The 12,231-nt window shown below is 36.7% G+C and overlaps 1 protein-coding gene across 2 annotated transcripts in view; it reads right to left on the bottom strand.

The window, feature by feature from the left end:
• LOC132738600 (caskin-2-like) overlaps nucleotides 1–12,231 on the bottom strand; it is a 69,496-nt gene that overhangs the window by 40,304 nt on the left and 16,961 nt on the right. For both annotated transcript variants that reach the window (XM_060726139.1, XM_060726140.1), the window contains exon 4: nucleotides 8,378–8,523. In XM_060726139.1, coding sequence (XP_060582122.1) covers nucleotides 8,378–8,523 — 146 coding nt within the window. The remainder of the gene's footprint in view (nucleotides 1–8,377; nucleotides 8,524–12,231) is intronic.

Here is a 12,231-nt window from a genome sequence, read left to right as displayed (position 1 = left end):
TATTCAAGACCTGAAAAGTGAATTAACGTTTATGATAATTCCAATTAATTCCTAATATTCCGTGACAGGTGTAAATATCAGGTTAACTCTCTGCAACTTATACAGACATTATCTGTGTTATCAGTATTTTATTGCTAAACTTAACACACGTTGGTCAAGAATGTATAAGGCACTTAACTGATAATAGATGTAAACAGTTGGATGCTGAATTCTGTACCATACTTCCCCTAAATTTAGCCATTGATATAAAAAAAACTATAAAAAAACAATAAGTTTTATTCATTTTGTATTTGAAAATGAAAAATTCTGAATGACTGTCTAGTAACTGGTTAACTTTACAGACAGCCTTTCCAAATCAAAATAACAATTTTGTTTAGACATGACACCACACCCCCGTCTTAGTCATTTCAATGGATTTTCAGTATCTCAAAACATGATGTTGTTTACAGCATTGGAAACATACATTTCATGCTAAGTAACGGATGTAAAACTTATATATTATCAACTGTTTTAACTAATTACAGTATTAAATACTTAGTATTTAACAAATTACAATCATTTAATTGCAACATATCAGTCAAATACTGAAGGTATCATTAGCTTATTGCACTTGTCCAGTTGGTCCGACTTGATAATGTGGTCATATTGTTGAACCCCCTGTACTAGCTGATATATAACAAATCATTGGGGTACACAGCACTTCCAGAAGATGTTGCCTGGACTTAACAACCCCAGACATTCCATTTACTTAGGGGACTAAACATTTGCAGAATACATGTGCAGGACCTTGCAGTCGGAGGGTAAGACACAGCATCTAGCTTCAGCACTTCTTTTAGTTCCAAGAAATATTCACTAAAAGTAATATATCATGCAATAAGAGGACAAAATATTAAATGTTATTACCATGTTGACATATTCCCTGCAGCTGTACCATATATGTAACAAAGCACAATGTTAAAAATCAAAATAATGTTAAAAAACAAAGTAATGCGATGATTTCTTTTTAATTATTTTATTTGAATTAAGACACAAAAGACTAAACAAATGGTCCGTTAAAATATACTAAAAATACATTTTGTCAGCTTGCAATATCTATCTCTTTCTATCAGTCAAGCTGTTTTGTTTTGCTTGCTTCATAATAAAAGCTCTTAATGTGTTTGCTGATGTTTAAACATTGAAAACTGTAATGAATATACATATGTTGAAAATTAAAAAAAAAAACAAGATATGCAACTGTTATCATTTTAAAAATTTGTTTGTGTTGTCAAAAGTTCAATATCACATTTATTTTCTTCCTCAGTTTTCTGTAATTCTTCTTTTGAACTGTTTGATAGTTTCTTTTTCATCTGTTCTGCAACTGCCATGAAGAGATATTACAACTTAAGGCGATTCAAATACCAGTTGTCAATTTCTGTTCATTCTGTTACCAATGGAATTCCTGAAAAAATATATTTACATTTTATTATGAAGTGGTAACAAGAATTATGACATTTCTAGAATATATCAATTTATATTGTAATTGCATTTATAGTATTTTTTACTGTAGCTGAACTTTATTTATGTGTAAAATGAAAATTAAGTCTTGTGTGATCTACCTTTCATCTTGGCAAAAATCTTCTTTTAGTGTCCATCTTACTGGTCTGTTCATTACTTCTCCATTTGAACCAAGAGGGTACATCTATTCTCTTCAGACATATATGAATTTGTGTCCATGATCGTTAATCTTATTGTGTGAAATGCTTCAAACAAACAATATTGTCTTGTCATATATTGATCTGAAATGGTAAACAAAATAACTGTTATTGTTTTTTAGTATAAAAACGGTATTGATTTAGATTAATACATAAGTGTGATATTTAAATGAAATTAATGAACAAAACATTTTATTATGTTAATAATTAAATGAAAAATTTAAAACAATGAGAAATCAGATTAATTAAATGTAAGTAGTAATACATCTAAAGTAGCTTAGTTTAAAAAAGAAAAGAACATGAAATTTTACACTCGAAATGTTCTCGTTCATCCAATCTCATTTCCACAATCCCTTCCTTTATTTAACTCACATCCTTACGTATTTTATGAAAAATTAACCGTATAATCATATTTAGAATTGGAATAACAGAGTGAAACACAACAATAAAAATTATATTTTCCCCGGTAAGTTTAACACACTTGGGCTTATCAGGTCAGACATTACTTGTTTACATTCATGCCCTGTTAGCCTCTCTCTGGTGATGGAATGTAAAGTATGCATATAATTTGAGAAAGGCCTATTATAGACATATAACAGGCTATCGTGACTGATGTAAACAAGGTTATATCTGCCTGTAGGATATTACCTTCAAAGAAAGTAGTCATCAAAATGAGACATCAAAGACAATGCTCCATTTAACTGTTTTGTTCTGATAAAAGATAATTACAATTTAATTGACAGTAATCATTTAAATACAAGTTGACTACAACAGTTAAATTTTCCTATCTACATTTTTTAAGACTGCATGATTATGAAATTTTAGCTTTTTAATTTTATATATTGCTAGTTTTTACTGATTATATACATACATGAGTTTACCTACTTGCCTAATCTTCTTTTCAATTGTTATAATTTATTTCAGAACTTCAAGAAACTAAGGAAATTAACTAAATCAAAACTTTAATATATGAAAAGAAAAGAGGTATGTACTGAAAAGCTTCCAAGGCTTATAACTTCATGTGTGGCCTAAACTTTGTATTGAGATTATTTTCTCAAGAAAGTTTCTCCACCAATGTTAGCAGACAGTGAAAATATCAATGCTTACTACCATGAAATACCTAAAACCTATCTCTTTCAAACTTAACTAACCAATATAACTTAAGTGACACAACAGTTGGCAAATATAATTATCCTATAAAAACACACACTGTAAGGTTAATGGGTACATAACCTGATCATTTCACCTTTCTTCCTACAGACTATATACATGTGTAGATATATATAAACTGTTTTATATTTTGTAGGTAGACGTGAACTAATCTGGTTACTCATACAGAACTATCTGGTTTGTATTATACAACATACAAATCTACCAAATATAATACCATATTAAATTAACAAAGAAATGTAAAAGAACATTATATGCAGTCTTAAGATAGAAAGTTAAGCAAAAAATACATTCTGACCTCAGACTGCTTTTTAAATATGAAAATACACAATAACATAATTATTACCTATATTGTTTATGTGAAACGTTTACTTCATGACATTTCTACTTTAATGGTCTTTATCTTAAATTTTGTATCCATTAAACATTTTAATATTGAATCACGTCTATAATATATCATGTCTATTTTCTTCTTTTAAATAATACTGTGTGGTCTATTTAAAGGTATCAATATAAATGACAATAAAGTGTACAAGGTGACCCTTTTAACTTCTTGTTACATAAAAACGGGAAGATCATGTTTCAATCTGATAATTTATATGATAAACATCTCTGTTAATCATTCAAATATCTCAATTCTATATTTTTTCAAAATTAACAAAAAAATTGTAAGGGATAGATCAGGTTTCTAAATGTCTACATTATATCTATTTGAAAAATATGCATACAAAATATTGAAAAGTAGATTGTACTCAAGTGACCTAGATTCAACACTGATAATTTAGATAGATACTGAAATATTGTAATTCCTTATCTTAAAATACCATCACTAATAATGACAATCTTTTAAAGACATAATTGACAAAAAACTCTGTACAATTAAGTAGCTTCAAACTGTTTCATAATAAAAATATACTTTGTTTCAGGACAATAAGTGGAACTGCACAGTCAACCTTTCTAGTAGTTATTTTTATATATTCCCTATTTAAAGCTGCACGCCTCCAGATGAGCCAACATATTTCAAGAAAATCAATATTGAGAGAATTTATGCACTAAACTTTTGAAAAAGGTAAAAACATTCTAGATCCAAGTAATATTTTACACGTTATGTGCAGTTTAACACTGATTTTGCAGTATATTGTCTCTATATGTCTACTGTGTTACTAAGGCAGTAATGGCTGTTTTTTGCATATGTTGACCACTTTTTGTAATTTCCGTGGATTCTAAGTGCCGATTGCAATATGTAAATTACTTTTAATGTTTACCTCACATTATTTTACTTTTAAATACTTTTCCAAAGTTTTCATGAAAATTGAGATGAATCTGGAGGCGTGCTGCTTTAAAAGTGGAAGCAATTGTGATGAGGTCGGTCGATACCTCCATATTTAGATACAATCACCTCTTCCTATTTTGACCAGTAACTAGAGAACGCTTTGACCTACCGTCCTAAAATTTGGTGAGCAAGTTGGTCATTACTATAAGATGACCCCCATTGATCACAATAAGTATGTATATAATCCCCTGTGACAGCAAGTGACATAAGTGCCCTATGGGCACATTTCTAGTTTAAAAGTGTATTCCGAAACTTAATTCTAAGTTGGTCATGATGTTCCTTTCAGAAAAGGATCCAACATGTATAATTGGTCATTAAATATTATGCATCAGTAAATTGTCACAATGTCCCAGACAAAGCCACAAGGAATAGCAGGGTATAGGAAGGGAAATAACTTTAGAAAAATTTAGAGGTGTGCAGTATTACCGGTCAGCTTTGTGCCAACTCGTGGCAAATAAACTGAGAGGGACACCTATAATCTACCTGCATGGGCACCTATTATCTACCTGCATGGGCACCTTCGATCTACCTGCGTGGACAGCTGGGATCTACCTGCATGGACATCTGGGATCTACCTGCATGGACACCTAGGATCTACCTGCATGCACACATGTGGTCTACCTGCATGGATACCTGGGATCTACCTGCATGGACATCTGGGATCTACCTGCATGGACACCTGGGATCTACCTGCATGGACACCTGTGCTCTACCTGCATGGACACCTGGGATCTACCTGCCTGGACACCTGGGCTCTACCTGAATGGACACCTGTGCTCTACCTGCATGGACACCTGGGATCTACCTGCGTGGACACCTGGGGTCTACCTGCCTGGACACCTAGGATCTACCTGCATGGACACCTGGGATCTACCTGCATGGACAGCTGGGATCTACCTGCATGGACACCTAGGATCTACCTGCATGGACACCTGTGCTCTACCTGCATGGACACCTGGGATCTACCTGCCTGGACACCTGGGGTGTACCTGCCTGGACACCTAGGATCTACCTGCATGGACACCTGGGATCTACCTGCATGGACACCTGGGATCTACCTGCATGGACACCTAGGATCTACCTGCATGGGCACCTGGGCTCTACCTACATGGACATCTGGGCTCTACCTGCATGGACACCTAGGATCTACCTGCATGGACACCTAGGATCTACCTGCATGGACATCTGGGCTCTACCTGCATGGACACATAGGATCTACCTGCATGGACACCTGGGATCTACCTGCATGGACACCTGGGATCTACCTGCATGGACACCTAGGATCTACCTGCATGGACACCTGGGATCTACTTGCATGGACATCTGGGATCTACCTGCATGGACACCTAGGATCTACCTGCATGCACACATGTGGTCTACCTGCATGGATACCTGGGATCTACCTGCATGGACACCTAGGGTCTACCTGCATGCACACCTGGGATCTACCTGCATGGACACCTGGGATCTACCTGCATGGATACCTAGGATCTACAAGCATGGACACATTGAATGTACCTGCATGAGTACCTGGGATCTACCTGCATGGATACCTTGGATCTACCTGCATGGACATCTGGGATCTACTTGCATGGACACATGGGATCTACCTGCATGTGTACATGGAATCTACCTGCATGGACACCTGGGATCTACATGCATGGGTACCTGGAATCTACCTGCATGGGTACCTGGGATATACCTGCCTGGACATCTGGGATCTACCTGCATGGACACCTGGGGTCTACCTGCATGGATACCTGGGATCTACCTGCATGGACACCTGGGATCTACCTGCATGGGCACCTTGGATCTACCTGCATGGACACCTGGGATCTACCTGCATGGACACCTGGGGTCTACCTGCATGGATACCTGGGATCTACCTGCATGGACATCTGGGATCTACCTGCATGGACATCTGTGCTCTACCTGCCTGGACATCTGGGATCTACCTGCATTGACATCTGGGATCTACCTGCATGGGTACATGGAATCTACCTGCATGTATACCTGGGATCTACCTGCATGGGTACCTGGGATCTACCTGCATGTACACCTGGGATCTACCTGCATGGATACCTGGGATCTACCTGCATGGACACCTAGAAATCTACCTGCATGGGTACCTGGGATCTACCTGCATGGACACCTGGGATCTACCTGCATGGACACCTGGGATCTACCTGCCTGGACATCTTGGATCTACCTGCATGGAAATCTGGGATCTACCTGCCTGGACACCTGGGGTCTACCTGCATGGATACCTAGGATCTACCTGCATGGACATCTGGGATCTACCTGCATGGACACCTGGGATCTACCTGCATGGACACCTGAGATCTACCTGCCTGGACATCTTGGATCTACCTGCATGGACATCTAGGATCTACCTGCATGCACACCTCGGGTCTACCTGCATGGATACCTGGGATCTACCTGCATAGACACCTAGGGTCTACCTGCATGGACACCTGGGATCTACCTGCATGGAAACCTGGGATCTATCTGCATAGATACCTAGGATCTACAACCATGGACACATTGAATGTACCTGCATGAGTACATGGGATCTACCTGCATGGACACCTTGGATCTACCTGCATGGACATCTGGGATCTACTTGCATTGACATCTGGGATCAAGCTGCATGGATACCTGGGATCTATCTGCATCGACACCTGGGATCTTCCTGCATGGATACCTGGGATCTATCTGCATTGACACCTGGGATCTTCCTGCATGGACACCTTGGATGTACCTGCATGGGTACCTGGGATCTACCTGCATGGGTACCTGGAATCTACCTACTTGGACACCTGGAATCAAGTTGCATGGACACCTTCGATCTTCCTGCATTGACACCTGGGATCTACCTGCATGGAAACCTGGGATCTATCTGAATGGACACCTTGGATCTACCGGCATTGGTGCCTGAGATCTATCTACATGGTCACCTGGGATCTACCTGCATGGGAGTCCAGGATCTACCTGCATTGGCACTTTGAATCTACTAGCATGGACACCTGGGATCTACCTGCATGGGAGTCCAGGATCTACCTGTATGGGCACTTTGGATCTACTAGCATGGACACCTGGGATCTACCTGCATGGGAGTCCAGGATCTACCTGTATGGGCACTTTGGATCTACTAGCATGGACACCTGGGATCTACCTGCATGGGAGTCCAGGATCTACCTGTATTGGCACTTTAGATCTACTAGCATGGACACCTGGGATCTACTTGCATAAACAGTTGGAAAGTCTGTATGACATTATACAGTGTCAGTATAGGACTTATATCTTCACAGGAAAAAAAACCTGTTTGTTTTACAAATAAATAATGGTTTGCTCAATTATTATTGTTGCTTTTGATCTCCAATAATGTTTATCACACTATCTGCTGTCAATCTTTTTACTTAGATATTAATGTTAACTCAGAAAGAATCACACACATTATGAATCATTATACTTAAAATTTAATGTGCAAAGATAAAATTCTGCCCCTTAATCTATGTATCAATGCATCAAACGAGAGATTTTCAACTTAACAGATAGACATAGTTTGTAAACTGCCATTAAGAAGATCAGTCAATTATAAACATATCCATTTAATCATTGAAAATACAGCAAATTTATGCATGTATTTTGTAATTCAATTGATTCACTCTCAAAACATTCAGGACACTAACACCATCTGGATATAAAGTCTATGAATTTTAATGTTTATCATATAATTAATCTATAAAGTTTATACACCCCTACTAAACAGTGGCACTTTCACATTTGTGTTACATTCATTTGTGTACTCTCTAAAGGTCTTGCCCATGTTGATTTGGCAAGGTCCTAATTCCATATGCACATATGCTGGTGATGGGCAATGTCCCTACCAAGTAACATTAACCACACAGTATATATAGCTTATATATATAAACAACTTATATATATATACAGCTTATATATAAACAACTTATAATTATACCTTCTCAAGAAATTGATAGGACTCCTTACCCTACAGGACAAATGTACATACAGACAGACCACCTCATCACAGTATTTAGCAACCACTTTTTTCAGTAGGGGCAAAGGCAGAGGCAAAGGTAACCTCCACTAGTGCTTATATTACATGTACACATTATCTCTTTGTGTATGTTAACTGAAGTACTAGGTTAAAACAACTTACCACATCAAAATGACCATGCTGACAAGCTAAATGTAGAGGGGTCTCTCCTCCAAGAGCCTGCTCATTACTTGGTGACTTCCAGTCTAGTAAAATATGTACAGGTTCAGATTTACCCTGCCATGCAGCATAGTGTAAGGCGATCATTCCTGAAACAAACAATTACAATTGTCAAGACATTAAAACATTTACATATTATATATATCATGCTGATTCAGAAAAAGGGAAAGAAATCACTAGGAACTGCTTAGAGTTTTTAACTATGTTAAAATTCTTTAAAATCATACAGTTTTCCCCAAAAATTGGTTTTAGATTAGTTTTTTTCTTACCCTTTTCAGATTATCAATGCAATCACTTGCAACCCACGTAAATTAACAGAAAGAGGTTACAATATGCAAAAATAACCCTCACTGTGTTAGTTAGGCAGTAGAAATATTTTTATAAGTACTAAACAAGAGCACCACTAGGCGGAGCATTATATGCCCGAAAGTGATTTTTTTTTTTTTTTTTTAGTAAAGATGAAGCATTTGTAAGACATTTGGAATTAAATAAAGTATTACCTCATTCAAATAACAATGCTCCTATGAAGTTTGAATATTGTGGTCTAAATGGTTATGCCCCGGAAACTGTTTTCAGTTTTAAAAGTCACCTTGACCTTTGACCTTGTGACCCCAAAATCAACAAGCAAATTCGTTGAATTTATATCCCCCGCCGAGTACTGGTTATTATTAACACAACAACTGAAGACATAAGGCTTTATTAATATATTAATCATGGCATTAACTGTAATATTCTTTGAACTTGAAGCCTTGTACCTTCAAACAAGAAGAAGTTTTCACTATATACATATAAGGTAAATCTATGACCCCCTGGAGTGGGGCCAATTTTGACCCCAGGGCTATAGGTTATATCATATACCAAATATCAAAGCTCTAGGCCTTGTACTTTCAGACAAGATTTTTTTATTTTGCATTTTTGAAACTCCTTTTCTGGCCCTGTGACCTACTTATGCAACAGACCGGAACCATTTGATCAACTTTTGCAGGGGACCACCATAAGATGTTGAAAATTGCAAACATTTTCTAAGTCAAGGGCAATAACTCTAAAAATACTAAATAAATCCAGACCAAAATACCCAGGTGCACAACTACACATGCTGATCAACATTCCTGTAAAGTATCATGACTTTAGGTCAAATACTTTTTGAGTTACATGCGACACAAGTTGAAAAATTGCAAAATTTTACTAAGTCAAGGGCAATAACTCTAAAAATAGTAAAAATATCCGGACGAAAATACCCAGGTGCACAACTACACATGCTGATCAACATTCCTGTAAAGTATCATGACTCTAGGTCAAATACTTTTTGAGTTACATGCAACACAAGTTGAAAATTGCAAAATTTTACTAAGTCAAGGGCAATAACTCTAAAAATACTAAAAATATCCAGACGAAAATACCCAGGTGCACAACTTCACATGCTGATCAACATTCCCATAAAGTTTCTTTGAATTCCAGCCATTAGTTGCAGAGAACTACTCCGGAAACGAAATTCGGACGTTTTACTAAGTCAAGGGCAATAACTCTAAAAATACTAAAAATATACAGACAAAAATACCTAGGTGCACAACTTCACATGCTGATCAACATTCCCATAAAGTTTCGTTGAATTCCAGCCATTAGTTGCAGAGAACTACTCCGGAAACGAAATTCGGACGTTTACTAAGTCAAGGGCAATAACTCTAAAAATACTAAAAATATCCAGACGAAAATACCTAGGTGCACAACTTCACATGTTGATCAACATTCCCATAAAGTTTCGTTGAATTCCAGCCATTAGTTGCAGAGAACTACTCCGGAAACGAAATTCGGACGGACGGATGGACGGACGGACGGACAGACGGACGGACGGAAGGACGGACGGACAACGCCAAAACTATATCCCCCTCCCGATTCCATCGGCGGGGGATAATAAGGGTCTTCTACCTTATATGGACAATCATCCTATGAAGTTTGAATATTGTGGGCCAAATGGAAATTAAGTTATGCCCCCGAAACTGTTTTCAATTTCAAAGTAATAGTGACCATGACCTTTGACCTTGTGACCCCAAAATCAATAGGGGTCTTCTACCCAATATGGACAATCATCCTATGAAGTTTGAACACTGTGGGCCAAATGAAACTTAAGTTATGTTCCGAAAACAGTTTTCAGTTTTAAGTTAATAGTGACCTTTGACCTTGTGACCCCAAAATCAATAGGGGTTTTCTACCCAATATGGACAATCATCCTATGAAGTTTGAATATTGTGGGCCAAATGGAACTTAAGTTATGCTCAAGAAACTGTTTTCAATTTCAAAGTAATAGTGACCTTGACCTTTGACCTTGTGACCCCAAAATCAATAGGGGTCTTCTACCCAATATGGACAATCATCCTATGAAGTTTGAACACTGTGGGCCAAATGGGACTTAAGTTATGCTCCGGAAACTATTTTCAGTTTTAAGGTAATAGTGACCATGACCTTTGACCTTGTGACCCAAAAATCAATAGGGGTCTTTAACCTAATATGGACAATCATCCTATGAAGTTTGAACACTTTGGGCCAAATGGGACTTAAGTTATGCTCCGGAAACTGTTTTCAGTTTTAAGGTCAAAGTGACCTTGACCTTTGACTTTGTGACCCCAAAATCAATAGGGGTCTTCTACCCAATATGGACAATTATCCTATGAAGTTTGAACACTGTGGGCCAAATGGGACTTAAGTTATGCTCCGGAAACCAAATTGCTAACGGACGGACAGACAGACGGACGGACAGAGTGACGCCAGGGGGTATAACATAATATGCTCGAAATTCTTTGGCATATAAAAATTAGTCATTAAATGCACAGAATATGTAAATTATTAACTTGAATCTTGAAACTTTTTCTAAAATGTTAGTACATTTTTCTCAGGTTTGATTTTATTGACATACTTTGGCTCAACTGGAGGCATGCTGCTTTAATAGAGGATTAAAAATTCTGATCTTTTGCCTGATAAATACTGCAGCTCAGGATAATTTACATACACTTTAACTTTATTGCACATTTATTCTAACACTTCCCTTCAATACAACAATTGACCAAGGTATAAAATTAGTAAAGTAATCCGATCAACCCTTGAACAAATGTTTTTATACTGTAATATTAGATCAATAAACAATTAAAGCGGATCGTTGATAAGGTAAACTACCGATTAAACTGACCATATAAAATAATTTAAATATGAATCATCAGACTAAACTTTAGCTTAGCTGACTGGACAATATCTTAGTGATCAATCTTGTAGTATAAAATACATTCATTCTTCAACAATGTATAGAATCATAGTTTCTATCAAATACCTATCAAAACTTATAATTACACCATACTTTTTAAAGGAAAATACTATTTAATTTTGCACTTTATTGCTTGTCAAATATATTGAGATATTATACTAAATTCACAATTCAAGCTGCACTAAATTTAACATGCAACATCTTGCCACCATATAACCTAAATACCAACTAGCAGTACTATTTCACACTAAGAGGTGTCATTTATTGCAAAGGTCACAATATACTGCCCTGTAAAATGGAGTTTTAAGTAAAACTTATTGTCTGTTTAGTATTTGCCCACACACATACACAGATATAAACTAAAATTGCCTACAATATACACTGGTCACACACTATTACAATAATGTATAGTCATCTTGACCAGCTGGTCACTCTTACCTTAAAGCTATATAAACTTTCATACAATGATTTATTTATGTAATGGATCAGTCACGATTGTTTTAAAATAAATATTAGAAAGTCATTTTTTATTTAATTCTAAAAT

Source organism: Ruditapes philippinarum, unplaced genomic scaffold, assembly GCF_026571515.1.
Source record: "Ruditapes philippinarum isolate M1 unplaced genomic scaffold, ASM2657151v2 ctg2692_1_1_1_1, whole genome shotgun sequence".
Taxonomy (NCBI): Eukaryota; Metazoa; Mollusca; class Bivalvia; order Venerida; family Veneridae; genus Ruditapes; species Ruditapes philippinarum.
This window is presented reverse-complemented; position numbering and strand designations above follow the sequence as displayed.